The 12,536-nt window shown below is 49.2% G+C and overlaps 4 protein-coding genes and 1 non-coding gene across 10 annotated transcripts; 3 read left to right on the top strand and 2 right to left on the bottom strand.

Moving 5' to 3' along the window:
• Positions 1 to 1,880: 1,880 nt before the first annotated feature.
• On the bottom strand, positions 1,881 to 4,246 carry LOC138833803 (uncharacterized protein C11orf98). Its single transcript, XM_070032127.1, has 4 exons — positions 4,145 to 4,246; positions 3,833 to 3,957; positions 2,888 to 2,985; positions 1,881 to 2,803 (listed from the first exon to the last, which is right to left on the bottom strand). Exons 1-4 carry the CDS (start codon positions 4,181 to 4,183, stop codon positions 2,694 to 2,696), a joined length of 372 nt encoding a protein of 123 aa, XP_069888228.1. The 5' UTR covers positions 4,184 to 4,246; the 3' UTR covers positions 1,881 to 2,693.
• A 75-nt stretch (positions 4,247 to 4,321) lies between these two features.
• On the top strand, positions 4,322 to 5,754 carry LOC138833800 (citrate synthase-lysine N-methyltransferase CSKMT, mitochondrial-like). 6 transcript variants are annotated; one of them, XM_070032124.1, is made up of 3 exons: positions 4,322 to 4,340; positions 4,651 to 4,736; positions 5,032 to 5,754. In XM_070032124.1, exons 2-3 carry the CDS (start codon positions 4,700 to 4,702, stop codon positions 5,733 to 5,735), a joined length of 741 nt encoding a protein of 246 aa, XP_069888225.1. In that variant the 5' UTR covers positions 4,322 to 4,340; positions 4,651 to 4,699; the 3' UTR covers positions 5,736 to 5,754. The 6 variants fall into 6 exon arrangements, with proteins under 6 accessions (XP_069888225.1, XP_069888223.1, XP_069888226.1 ...); XM_070032122.1 differs by having other exon boundaries at positions 4,651 to 4,912; XM_070032125.1 differs by lacking the exon at positions 4,322 to 4,340 and adding an exon at positions 4,371 to 4,536 and having other exon boundaries at positions 4,651 to 4,912; positions 5,080 to 5,754.
• On the top strand, positions 4,423 to 4,571 carry LOC138834262 (small nucleolar RNA SNORA57). The gene has a single exon (XR_011374032.1). It is a non-coding gene; the product is annotated as a small nucleolar RNA SNORA57 (small nucleolar RNA).
• Positions 5,755 to 5,896: 142 nt separating the features above from the next.
• On the bottom strand, positions 5,897 to 9,075 carry LOC138834105 (LBH domain-containing protein 1-like). The gene is made up of 5 exons (XM_070032872.1): positions 9,053 to 9,075; positions 6,679 to 6,929; positions 6,441 to 6,600; positions 5,976 to 6,191; positions 5,897 to 5,922 (listed from the first exon to the last, which is right to left on the bottom strand). Exons 2-5 carry the CDS (start codon positions 6,823 to 6,825, stop codon positions 5,897 to 5,899), a joined length of 549 nt encoding a protein of 182 aa, XP_069888973.1. The 5' UTR covers positions 6,826 to 6,929; positions 9,053 to 9,075.
• Positions 9,076 to 9,159: 84 nt separating this feature from the next.
• LOC138833804 (ubiquinol-cytochrome-c reductase complex assembly factor 3-like) lies at positions 9,160 to 10,869 on the top strand. The gene is made up of 2 exons (XM_070032128.1): positions 9,160 to 9,393; positions 9,467 to 10,869. The coding sequence occupies exons 1-2, from the start codon at positions 9,274 to 9,276 to the stop codon at positions 9,614 to 9,616; spliced, it is 270 nt and encodes an 89-aa protein (XP_069888229.1). The 5' UTR covers positions 9,160 to 9,273; the 3' UTR covers positions 9,617 to 10,869.
• Positions 10,870 to 12,536: the final 1,667 nt, after the last annotated feature.

Below are 12,536 nucleotides of genomic sequence, written 5' to 3'. Positions count from 1 at the left end.
TCAAGTGGTAGAGCGCTCACTTTGAGCTGAAGAGCTGAGGGGCAGCGCCCAGGCCCAGAGTTCAAGCCCCACGACCGACAAAAAAAAAAAAAAAAAAGAGTTTCACAGTCTTTCCTGCCCGGGCTGCCTTTGAACCACGATCCTCAAATCTCAGCCTCCTGAGTAGCTAGGATTACAGGGGTGAGCCACTGGCGCCCGGCTTAAACATTATTTTTATAATGATAAAATTACTAAAATGAAGCTCATGAGCTTTTCAAAAGACAGCGATACCCAGGCATATTGGTATACGTCTGCAATCCCAACTCCCAGGAGGTTAAGACAGGAGGATCACAAATTCCAGGACTCTCTGGGATACATACATAGCGAGATTCTGTCTCAAAAAAAGATAACAGTAATAATAATAAAATGATTATTAATGTATAATTATGTAGAATAATAAAACAATTACGTAAAAAGTAATGAAAGAGGAAGCCAGAGCCTGGCGCTGGTGGCTCACACCTGTAATCCTAGCTACTCAGGAGGCTGAGATCTGAGGATCGCGGTTCAAAGCCAGCCCGGGCAGGAGAGACCGTGAGACTCCTATCTCCAATAAAACCACCAGAAACCGGGAAGTGGCGCTGTAGCTCAAGTGGTAGGGCGCTCCCCTTGAGCTGAAGAGCTGAGGGACAGCGCCCAGGCCCAGAGTTCAAGCCCCACGACCTACAAAAAAAAAAAAAAAAGAAAGAGGAAGCCAGGCACTGGTGGGTGGCTCATGCTTGTAGATCTGAGAATCATGGTTTAAACCCAGCCCAGGCAAGAAAATCCAAGACTTATTTTTATCAGTTGTGGGGTTTGAACTCAGTGCCTGGACACTCCATTCCTGAGCTTTTTTGCTCAAGGCTAGTGATCTAACCATGTTGAGCCACAGCTTCACTTCCATATTTTTGCTAGTTAGAGATAAGTCTCAAGAACAGTGCCCATGCCCTGAGTTCAAGCTCTAGGACAGGAAAAACAAACAAAAACTGGGACATGGCTGTTTAGTAATCTTGCCATGGAGGACTAGAGGAATGGCTCAAGTGATAGAACCACAACAGTGAGCAAATAGCTGAGCAACAGCTAGAGACCCTGAGTTCAATGGGGGCAGGTCTAGAGATTACTATTGACGTTTCAGGACCGTCTTGACAAAAAGTTCTTGAAACTCCATCTCACCAAATAAAGAAATGTGTGGTGGCACACTTTTCATCCCAGCTCCTCTGGAAGCATAAATAGGAGCATCACCACTCAGGCTAGCCTCAGCAAAAAGTGAGACCCTAGTTGAAAAACAAAAGGCAAAAAGCCTGGCTTAATTAATAAAGCACTGGGTCCCAGCTGGGTGTTGGTAGCTCATGCCTGTAATCCTAGCTACTCAGGAGACTGAGATCTGAGGATCATGGTTCAAAGGCAGCCTGGGCAGGAAAGTCTGTGAGACTCTTACATCCCAGAAAACCAAAAGTGGCATTGTGGCTCAAGTGATAGAGCACTAGCCTTGAGCTGAAGAACACAGGGACAGCACCCATGCCGAGTTCAAGATCCACAGCTGACAGAAAAAAAAAAAAAAATTGGCCAGTTCTGGGGATTGAACTCAGGGCCTTGGCATTGTTCTGAGCTTCTTTTGCTCAAAGCTAGCACTCTACCACTTGAGCCACAACACCACTTTCGGGTTTTTCTGTTTATGTGGTACTGAGGAATCAAACCCAGGGCTTATGCATGCTAGGCAAGCACTCTGCCAGTAAGCCATATTCCTAGCCCAATTTGTCTATTAACGGTATCTAATAAGAGATGAAATACGAAAGCTGATTCTGTAGTGGTAGAACACTTGATTACCAACACCTAGGTTTGATCTCCAACACAAGAAAAAAGGACAATGGGAAACATTTGGTCTTTATTTTATTAAAAACATCAAACCAAAGAAGCAAGATTAAGTGAGGTAACGTAATTTGCCCAACCTGGCAAAACCACAGGGGTAGGGGCAGGACTGGTACCAGGATCCATACCTGCCTCCCCTCTAATAATCTCTACTTTTGTTAGAAATGGAAAGCTAGAGTTTCACTCATTAGGGAAGCCGGGCCATTGGAGAGGCTGGTTTCTTTTTTTGCTAGTTCTGGTGCTTGAACTCAGGGCATGGGCACTGTCCCTGAGCCTCTTTGTGCTCCAGGCTAGCACTCCACCACTTAAGCCAGAGTGCCACTTCCAGCTTTTTCTGAGTAGTTTATTAGAAGTTAGTTTCATGGACTTTCCTGCCCTGGGCTGGCTTTGAACAGTAATCCTCAGATCTCAGCCTCCAGAATAACTAGGATTACAAGTGTGAGCTACTGGTGCCCAGTAAGCGAGGCTGGTTTTTATTTGCCTTTGTTCAAGGAAATTCTGTGCGTCCTGCTTCTGGCCTATCTCCACCTATACTCTTTTCAAAGTCCATCTCTATCTCTACACTTAATCATACATGCCTCAGTCAAACTCTAGGGTTTTCTTACAAATGGATTTGATTGCTAGAGAGGATGCTCTCCAGTCTTTCTTCTGTGCCTTTTTCCCTCCTAACATCCCTCTAGGGAAGGTCAGTAGACCACTGTGGAAGAGGAATCCGAGAAAAATGAAGGAGGTTCATGCTTTCTCCAAAGTCCTTTGAAGCAACTACCAAATCCTTCTGGCTCCAGCTGAGAATATCCAGGTAGAGGAGTTTAGCTCTCCCCTTCAAGGTCCTCCATGTCTACATCCTGGGGGGCTTTTATCTTCTTTGGTCGTTTGCACTGTGCTTCACTAGTCCTGGTTGGCTTTGAAGGGGCTTCCACTGAACAAAGGGAAGAAGGAAACATTGAAGAACCCAAACAAACCCTGTTTTCCTTTCACTTCCATCTCTGTGTCCCAGTCTCACCTTCCATAGCTGCTTTTTCTTTCTGTGCAAGCCGGATCTGCTGTAGGAGTTTTCTGCGCTTCTTCCCAGACAGAGTAATGTTGGCCCGAGCACTGGACCTGAACAATAGATAGGAAACAAGGATACACAGGTCAACTTGAACCAACCCAGGTCACAAGAGTGATTCTTTGATTTCAAGAGTGAGCCTTTGATTTCAAATGACTTAAGTGTCTTAAAGGTTGGGTTTTCATGTTGTGAGTAAAGTCCAACATACTTAATTCCAACCAACATACTCTTCAGGATCAGGTTATTACATAAAGTCCTTTTTGTTTCTTTTGTGTGGGTACACAGCCTGTGGGGGACTTTTAACTTTTTGTCCCTCAAGGCTAGCACTCTACCATTTGAACCACACCTTCCAGCTTCCTGATGTAAATTGGAGCTAAGAGTCTCACTAACGTTCCAGTCCTGACTGGAGTCCATCTCCTGAGTAGCTGGGGTTACAGGCTTCAGCTACCAGCATCCTGCTTACCTAAAGTCCTTAAGTAAACATTAAAGTTTCACTAAACTTTAATTAACGAACGAAAACTCTTCCCCAGAATCAAGAGTCTTGACATTCATAAGTAAAATCCTGTGTGTACCTTTAGGAAAATTCAAAGAATTGTGTACACTTACAGATGCAATTTTCTGTATGAAAAATAAGCTTACTTAAAAAAAACTTAAGTGACTGTACATACCTAGTACAAAATGTGATAGTGACAATCCTGCAGAAGCTGTAAGGTACGGGTGTGGTGAGCGGCTAGCATAGGCTAGCATAGTTTAGGAACCAACACAGCTGAGACATTCTCTGTATTAACGTGAGCGTTCAAGAAAACGCCAGGGGAGGTTTTGGCTGCTCTGGAGCTTGGAAGGCAGGGAGGACAATAAGAAATCAATGGGGAGGACCAAGGGAAAAGATCTGGCACTCACGCTCTCTTCTTGAGGTGATGCCTCGTGATCAGCCCTTCGTCTATCACCGCCCCAACCACCTTGCGCTTCAGTCTTCGCTCCCGGTTCAAAACTCGCCGGCGCTTGAACAGCTTCTTCTTCAACTCCTACAAGCGCGGGGGGGGGGGGGGGGGGGGGAGGGGAGCATGGAATCAGCTGAGGATGCGTTCGGCCACCCGGGTTCCCTCCGACACTTGGCAGCCCCAGTTTCCCATCGATCTAGTGCAGGAGGAGAAGACTCTGAAAAAGCTTGGGGAAACATTCGCAAACAGCCCCCCTTTCCCCGACAGTCACCGTTCGGGGCCGGTTGATCTTTCCTCCCGGAGCACCCATAATTGCAGCGTGGTTCACTCGGGGCCGCACTTCCGCTCTTCGCGACGTCCGCGAGACCCCGCCCCCTATCCCATCGGACCAATCACGGCAAGGGGGCGTGCCGAGGGCCTATATAAGAGAACTCGCGCCGCGTTGTTGCCTTTCGAAGGGAGCTTTGGTAAGTGGGTGGCGTTCTGGCGGTTTCTCGGCCGGCAGCGGTCGTTCCGGGGGTGAAGGGAGGCGGCCTGCATCCATCAAGCCCTCCATTTCTTGGCGGGGAGCGGGCGTGCAGTCCCGATCTCCGTTATGTACGGAGGCAGAAGGAAAGGGCTCGAGCCCTCTCGGCGTCATGTCTTCGGTGCCGGCGGCTTCTCGTACGCCGGTTCTATCCTCAAGCGCCGGGACACGCGTCCCCGATCGGGGCGGAACATGTGAAGCGCAGCGGTTCCCCTTCCGCGAGGGGCTCACACACCTCTCTCTGGTTTCAGGTCTGCGGTCGCCGCCCCATAATGGAGAGCTGACGTGTTTCCTCCCTTCATGGTACTGTTGCCGCCAGTAAAGGCTGTCCACGCAGGTCGGTGTCCGCCTCCTTTACACCCGAGGCTCCGTCCCGGCAGGCTGTGTGCGGGCCATCCCCCCCCCAGCCACGTGAGCCAGCGCCGCGCCCTGGCCGGGACCTCCGGATGGCCGCGCTCCGCCCACCGCTCCCAGTGCCGACTCTGGTGGCCCGAGCGCGCCGGATGTTGGCCGGTAGGGACGGTGGGACAGCGGGACAGGGCGGGGGTGTGGGGGGGAAGCGGGTGTGACTCTTTCTTGTCGCTGAAATCATGACTTAGGACCCTAGGGTACATTTGAGCCGTTTTTTGCAGCGGCGAGGTTGAAACCCAGCACCGGGTACCCTCCGCCTGCATCCACAGGCTCTCTGGCCAGTAGCTGCCTGGCAGACCGCCGCCTCTGGGATCGGCTCCACACCCAGCCCCGTCTGGCCGGTGTCCCCACTTTCGACTGGTTCTTTGGATATGAGGAAATCCAGGAACTTCTCCTGCCTCTGCTGCAAGAGGCCCGAGCCACTGGCCCACTGCGGGTGCTGGATGTGGGCTGTGGGACCTCCAGCCTCAGCGCGGGCCTCTATACCAAATCCCCACACCCTGTGGATGTACTAGGTATAGACTTCTCTCCTGTGGCTGTGGCCCACATGAATGGCCTCCTAGTGGGTGGCCAGAACCAAGCACCCCTACGCCCTGGTCACCCTGCCTCTTGCCTCCGCTTCATGCATGCTGATGCCCAGAACATGGCATCTATAGCTCCCTCGGGTTCCTTCCAACTAGTGTTGGACAAGGGCACCTGGGACGCTGTTGCTCGGGGTGGTCTCCCTGGGGCATACCAGCTACTGTCAGAATGCCTGAGGGTCCTAAGCCCTGGAGGGACCCTGATTCAGTTCTCAGATGAAGACCCTGATGTACGACTGCCCTGCTTGGAGCAAAGATCCCATGGCCGAACTGTGACTGTGCAAGAGCTGGGTCCTTTCAAGGGCATTACCTACTTTGCTTATTTGGTAAAAGGTTCTCAATAAAAGACGTTTTGGTCCCCAATCTGGTGTTTTCTGTTTAGCAAGGAGAGATGAGAGGGTAGCTTTACCTTTGCAATATGGATGGTTGGACTTTTCTGTTGACTTAACTTTCAGACTAGAGATCCCATTACATGGAATATGCCCTGGTGGTCTGGGGTGAGTGCTCAGAAAAAGACTGGGTCACTTCCAACTAAAAGCAGAGGCAAGATGAGTTTCTGAGCCGAACTAGGTGACAATACTCACCCCCAAAGGTGGTATGAGGTGGGAGGTGAGAATATTCCACCAAGCAGCTTCTACAGACACAGGAACCTGTCTCCCCAAGAGGACAGGGGTTTGCAGGTTCGTGACAGTCTTTGTGAGGAATCCAGTAATCATCTTGCTCTTCTTCCTGCTCCCAGTTGATTCCAGGGTTAAATGTTCTTAAGGGAGAGCTGGGGTCCTGTGGACTCCAAGCCCAGCCTGGGGGAATGAGAATTAAGGAGCTCATCATTAAGATTGAAAATGAAAGATGAAGTGTTGAGTGCCTTCCTGCAAAATAAGTTCACACCCCAGTAACAGCCTTAGAAATATCTGCCTTCTACTGCTAAGACACCAGTAGCCCATTTACTACCTGAATACCTACTTTGATGTCAAACAACTGAAAGAGCACACTTGGTTTTCCATCTCAGCCCTGTCTAGACCATCTGAAAAGCCAGCCACCCTGCTCACCTGGCTCTTCATTTTGGTCCTGGAAGAAAGTCTCAGCCTCTTCTTCGTCATCAGTGAGCAGCAGCAGCTCTTTATGTGGCCATTGTAGCTCCCCATAGTCTTCACTCCCCTCTGATGCTTCTACCACAATAGAGGGTAAGTGGGAATTTTGAGAGGCAGCCTGAGTAAAGACAGCAGAGACATGAGTCAGACTGGAGGCTTGAGCCAGCAGCAGGACACAGGGTGAGAAAATACTAACCTGAACATCTTGATGTTCTTCAACCCTGCTAGTTTCTTCTCTGTCTTTCCAGACAGTATGAGTTCTGGGACTTTCTGGGTACCTGGAGGAGCCTGGGCTATTTCTAGGCCAAGTTCTAATCTCATTGCTCTCTGGCACAAGGGCCATGGTGGTTCCACAAGTGCAGCTCAGTTCAAACTCGAGTCCTCCTTCCCTTTGTACTTTACAGAATGCAGCTTTAATCTTCTTTGGAGCCAGTTCCTTAATCACTGCTGAGGAGAGGAGGATGACAAACTAGCAGATTATGGGCTTTCTAGGGAGGGGGGATGCTCAAAATGATCGGAGCTTTATTTCTATTTTCTCCCTGGATGGCAGAGAGGGTAAGAGGAGACAAGGGCATCTGGATTAAATGATTTGTGAGTGAAGAACAGCGATAATGGCTTTGGAACATTTTTACCTACTGAGCTTCTCAACTTGCCTTGTTTATTTGTATTTTTTTAGTGTGTTTACTATTTGGCCGGGAACTATTTTTTAGTTTACATTAGTTAGTTGGGAACTCGCTCTCACTCTGTTGCTTTCTACCTTCCTAAAGCAATCTGAACAAGTTTCCTTGTTTTGGTTTTGGGTTTTTTGTTTTTTTTTTTTTTTAACTCTGGGCTTGGGCACTGTCCCTAGGCCCTTCAGCCCAAGGCTAGCACTCTGCCGCTTGAGCCACAGTGCCACTTCCAGTTTTTAGTGGCTTATTGGAGATAAGAGTCTCAAGGACTTTCCTTGCCTGGGCTGGCTTTGAACTTCAATCCTCAGATCTCAGCCTCCTGAGTAGCTAGGATTACAGGCGTGAGCCACAGGCTCCCCGCTTCAAGTTTCCTAGTTTGGTTTTCATACTTATGAACAATATTTCAAGCATCTAGTATTCATCTTTTCAAAATACCCATCCCTATTATTTTTCCCTTTGTCCTCTCCTAAGTAGTCAGTTGCATTCATGTTCTGTGGAGACCCAAAGGTGAGTGTAAGAGCAAGAGGCCCTCACTTCAGGCCCCAGTACCAGCAACAATGGGATAAAAAAAAAAATTCAAAACCCAAATAACGTTCTCTTACTCAGCCTGGGCGCTGTCCCTCAGCTCTTCAGCTCAAGACTAGCACTCTACCACTTGAGCCACAGCGCCACTTCCGGCTTTTTTTCTTTTTGCTTATGTGGTGCTGAGGAATCGAACCCAGGGCCTCAGGCATGCAAGGCAAGTGGTCTACCACTGAGCCATCTTCCCAGCCCCTTTCTGGTGGTTTATTGGACATGAGTTTTTTCCTGCCTGGGCTGGCTTTGAACCTCAATCCTCTGATCTCAGTCTTTAGTAACTAGGATTACAGGCATGAGCCACCAGCACCTGGCTCTCTTCTCTTTTTCTTGAAGCTTTTCTAAAATACACAGTCATAAACTCATAAACATGTACATAGTGTATATACAGAGAACCTGATTCTAACTTTGAGCCTGGTTAAAGAAATGAGGGAGAGGGGAGAGAAAAGAAAAAGATGGAGAATGAATAGTTTTTAAACGCACATTGCAACAATGAAAATGGGATAAGGAAACAATAGGGGGTTGGGAGAGGGAAGAGCAATAGAGATTATTCCGATTAAAATATATGCACATCTAAAATACCAAGGCAGGGGCTGGGAAGGTGGCTCAGTGGTAGAGCGCTTGCTTTGCATGCTCGAGGTCCTGGGTTCGATTCCTCAGCACCACATAAGCAAAAGGAAAAAAGCCGAAAGTGGTGCTGTGGCCTGAACTCTGGGCCTGGGCGCTGTCCCTCAGCTCTTCAGCTCAAGGCTAGCGCTCTACCACTTGAGCCACAGTGCCACTCCCACCAAGGAGTTTTGCCTTGGTACAATTAATACAGAGGGGGAGGGAGGTGAGAGGACGAAGGGTCTGCAGGAGAGAGAAGGGCCATAGAAGTTCTTAATTTGTACATATGAACAGAAAAATGCAGCCTGTAGAAACTGGTTTAGAGTATGAGCAAGTAAGGGAGGGTGATACAGGGAATGAGGTTGATTTCCAGTACATTGTGCACGTGTATGGAAATGTCACCGTGAAACTCCCATTATTCATCTAATGTATGCTACTAAAAAAACAAAAATGGGAAAAAGTAAGGGAGGATAGTAAGAGAAATTGAGACAAAGAGGGAAAGGGAGCCGGGCATGAGAAAGAGATTGGGAAAGGACAATGTAAGATCTGGCTTTTGGGTCCCAGGCTATCAAGGTCCTCCCAATGTCGGCTTCCGCCCCCCATTGCATGAGAGTAAATCAGATTGTTTTGTTTATTCTGTTGTGAGGCTGGGGATCGAACTCAGGCCTAGGGTGGGTCTCCAGTGGGCCAGAAAAACTACAGCCGAGCTATACCCACCAATCGCGCCTTCTCCACTCCAAAGACCCAGGCGCTCAGCACTCCACTTTTCTATGGTTAAGGCCTCTCTAGCCCCGACCCAGCTCGATGGTCTCCGCCCCGTCCCCGCCGCGGTCGGCCTCAGCGTCGCTCTAGCCCGCGCAGGAGCACCGAGATGCGGCGGCCGCCCTTCTAGGCTGCGGGAGACGCCGGCGCGCACCTCTGTGGCCGCGCGGTCCGCCATGAGCACCGTGAGCAAAGCGCTGCAGGTGGCCGCCTTGCTGGGAGTGGGGGCCACCGTGGGCTCCGTGCTCTTTGCGCTGGTGACCCCAGGAGAGCTGCAGAAGAAGGGCATGCTAAAGGTAGACCTGGGAGCCCCCGAAGGGGTGGGTGGGTGGGTGTCCGGGAGACTGCGAACCTCCTTCCTCCGCGCAGGAGATGCCGGAGCAGAACCCGCGGCTCCAGGACGAGGCAAGCTGGAGGCAGCAGCTGGTGGTGGAGACGCTGCAGAAGGCCGCGGCCACGCAGGAGAACGTGGCCTGGAGGAAGCGCTGGTTGGCTAGCAACCCCGGGAGGTCGGAGTGAGCGGGCCGGGCCCTCCCTGCGAGCCAAGTGGGGAGTCCTGACCTGGACTGTGGCCCCGGGGGAGCAGGTTCCCTCCAACCCCTGTGCACGTCCCCGGCCGGAGTCCGCATGGAGGTCGGATGTGACGGACATGGAACAGTAAATCCTGCTTGTCTATCCCGAGAGCGAGCTCGGCAGACGGACCCCTCCAAGTGCTTAGATGCGGGGGCCGACGCTGCGGGCACCCCTGGATGCTACTGCTCCCCTGCCCCTAAAAGCCCTGCAGGCTTAGTGACCACATTTTCAAAACAATCGGGTCACGTGGCGTTATGTCTGCGTGTGCTTCTGGGAAGAGCCAGACTTAAACTCAGGACTTCCATGTTCTTGCTTAGCTTTTGCTCTCAGGCCCGATTCTGCCTTTCGAGCCACACCTTCGCTTCCAGCTATTTACTGGTTAATTGGATAAAAGAGTCTTGAGGATTAGGCTGCCCAGCCTAGCTGGAACCCTGATCCTCAGATCTCAGGCTCTTCTTCAGTAGCCAGAATTACAAGCATGAGTCACAGGTGCCCAGCTCAGGTAATATTCTTAAAATCAGAACTATTCCATATACCGGGCACCCGTGGCTCACGCCTATAATCCTAGCTACTCAGAAGGCTGAGATCTGAGGATCGCACTTCAAAGCCAGCCTAGGCAGGAAAGTCTGTGAGACTCCAATCTCCAATTAACCACCAGAAAACTGGAACTGGCATTGTGGCTCCAGTGGCAGAGCTATTCCTTGAATATCTTCTTAGCAATGAATACCTATAGGGCCTTTGGGAAGGGTTGGAGGGGCATCTAGCAATTCGATGTGCAGACTGCTTTCCTTGGCTTTTTCTTTTTTTTTCACATCAAATCCCCTCAAAGGATTTATTTATTTTTTAATTGTGAAAATACTGTACAGAGGGGTTACAATTACATGGGCAAGATAATGAATACATTTCTTATCAAGCATTGTAGCCTCCTCCTTTGTTTCCTCTTCCCATCCCTTCCCATCCTCCCCCTGCCCCCCCCAAAGGCTTCTTGCCCTCAAGATTAACTTAGAAATGTGAAGTGCACATTCCTGGAATAGAAACATCAAGTCATAAATGTACTGGACTTCCATTCACATGCTTTTCACTAATTTCCAGTCATTGAATTGGAATCCCAATCTTCCACTATAATTCTGATTTCTTCAAGATGCCACTGAATATAAAATAAAGCCATAGGTTTGGAACCCTACAGGAAGCAAAATCTAGTCACACTTCTTGGTCGTTTTAATTTTTGTGCTGACACTAGGGCTTGAACTCATGGCCTGGGTGTGTCCCTTATCTTTTTCACTCAACACTGGCACTCTACTAGTAGAGATTAGAGCCTCCTAGACCCTGTGCACCAGTGGTTCACAGCTGTAATCTTAGCTACTCAGGAGACAGATCTGAGGATGGAGCCCATCTTGTGATCTTTTTTTTTGCTTGGGGTTTTTTGGTCATGGGCCTTCAACTCTGGGCCTGGCACTGTCCCTCAGTTCTTTTTTTTTTTTTTTTTGTCGGTCCTGGGGCTTGAACTCTGGGCCTGGGCGCTGTCCCTCAGCTCTTCAGCTCAAGGCAAGCACTCTACCACTTGAGCTACAGCGCCACTTCCGGTTTTCTGGTGGTTTATTGGAGATAGGAGTCTCATGGTCTCTCCTGCCCGGGCTGGCTTTGAACCGCAATCCTCAGATCTCAGCCTTCTGAGTAGCTAGGATTACAGGCGTGAGCCACCAGCGCCCGGCTTGTCCCTCAGTTCTTTAGCTCAAGGGCAACTCTATCACTTGACCTATAGCACCACTTCCGGTTTTCTGGTGGTTTATTGGAAATAAGAGTCTCACTAACTTTTACTTCCCAGGGCTGGTTTTGAACCGCAATCCTCAGATCTCAGCCTCCTAAGTAGCTAGGATTACAGGCTTGAGCCACAAGTTCCTGGCTTTTTAAGAGAGATTGAACCCAGGGCCTCATGCTACTAATAGTATTTAGAACAGCAATTAAACACTGAGGTTCAGACCCAGAAATGAACACCGGTGGTAGTCATAACTTTAAAAACATTTGAAAAGTGGTATGAACATATATATATATATATATATATATATATATATATATATATATATATATATATATATATATATATATATATATATATATATATATGGGCTGGGAAGGTGGCTCAGTGGTAGAGCGCTTGCCTTGCATACATGAGGCCCTGGGTTCAATTCCTCACCACCACATAAGCAAAAAGAAAAAAGCCGGAAGTGGCGCTGTGGCTCAAGTGGTAGAGTGCTAGCCTTGAGCTGAAGAGCTGAGGGACAGCGCCCAGGCCCAGAGTTCAGGCCCCATGACCGGACCCCCCCCAAAAAAAAATATATATATATATACATATAAAATTGTGTAAAAAAAAAATTTGATTGGGGCTGCAAAGGTGGTTCAGTGGTAGAGTACTTGCCTTGCATGCATGAAGCCCTGGGTTCAATTCCTCAACACCACATAAGCAAAAAAAGCTGGAATTGGTGCTGTGACTCAAGCGCTAACCTTGAGCTGAAGAGCTGAGGGACAGCACCCAAGGCCCAGAATTCAGGCCTCACGACTGAGAAAATAATAATTTGTGTGTGGTTTTTAGGGTTAATGCTTCTTCCCTACACTCAGGAATAAGTGGGCAGCTATAGGCTGGGCGCTGGTAGCTCATTCCTGTTATCCTAGCTACTCAAGAGGCTGAGATCTGAGGATCGCAGTTGAATAATAGGTGGAGGTTAGCAGCAGCATCAAGGGGCCCCCATGGAAAAGCCTTGTGGGTCAGACCTGACCCAGCTGCAGGTTCTAGTACTTGCTTTTCCTACAGTCACTTGAGGCTTCAATATCATGAAGTCTGAAGTGGGATAATTTTGCCTATATTTAG

This window comes from Dipodomys merriami, unplaced genomic scaffold (genome assembly GCF_024711535.1).
Source record: "Dipodomys merriami isolate MVZ:Mamm:240054 unplaced genomic scaffold, mDipMer1.0.p SCAF_21, whole genome shotgun sequence".
In the NCBI taxonomy this organism is placed as follows: domain Eukaryota; kingdom Metazoa; phylum Chordata; class Mammalia; order Rodentia; family Heteromyidae; genus Dipodomys; species Dipodomys merriami.
The sequence above is the reverse complement of the archived record's forward strand: the minus strand, read 5'-3'. Positions and strand labels throughout refer to the sequence as shown.

Excerpts from the sequence above, each read along its gene's own strand:
- LOC138833800 (XM_070032122.1), top strand. The coding sequence starts at position 4,846 with ATGGCCGCGCTCCGCCCACCGCTCCCAGTGCCGACTCTGGTGGCCCGA. Across the intron at positions 4,913-5,031 it reads AGCGCGCCGGATGTTGGCCG|CGGCGAGGTTGAAACCCAGC; the intron begins GTAGGGACGGTG and ends CGTTTTTTGCAG.
- LOC138834105 (XM_070032872.1), bottom strand. The coding sequence starts at position 6,825 with ATGGCCCTTGTGCCAGAGAGCAATGAGATTAGAACTTGGCCTAGAAAT. Across the intron at positions 6,601-6,678 it reads AAGAACATCAAGATGTTCAG|GCTGCCTCTCAAAATTCCCA; the intron begins GTTAGTATTTTC and ends GTCTTTACTCAG. Across the intron at positions 6,192-6,440 it reads GGACCAAAATGAAGAGCCAG|GCTGGGCTTGGAGTCCACAG; the intron begins GTGAGCAGGGTG and ends TCATTCCCCCAG.
- LOC138833804 (XM_070032128.1), top strand. The coding sequence starts at position 9,274 with ATGAGCACCGTGAGCAAAGCGCTGCAGGTGGCCGCCTTGCTGGGAGTG. Across the intron at positions 9,394-9,466 it reads AGAAGAAGGGCATGCTAAAG|GAGATGCCGGAGCAGAACCC; the intron begins GTAGACCTGGGA and ends TCCTCCGCGCAG.
- LOC138833803 (XM_070032127.1), bottom strand. The coding sequence starts at position 4,183 with ATGGGTGCTCCGGGAGGAAAGATCAACCGGCCCCGAACG. Across the intron at positions 2,986-3,832 it reads CATCACCTCAAGAAGAGAGC|GTCCAGTGCTCGGGCCAACA; the intron begins GTGAGTGCCAGA and ends TCTATTGTTCAG. Across the intron at positions 2,804-2,887 it reads AGAAAAAGCAGCTATGGAAG|TGGAAGCCCCTTCAAAGCCA; the intron begins GTGAGACTGGGA and ends CCCTTTGTTCAG.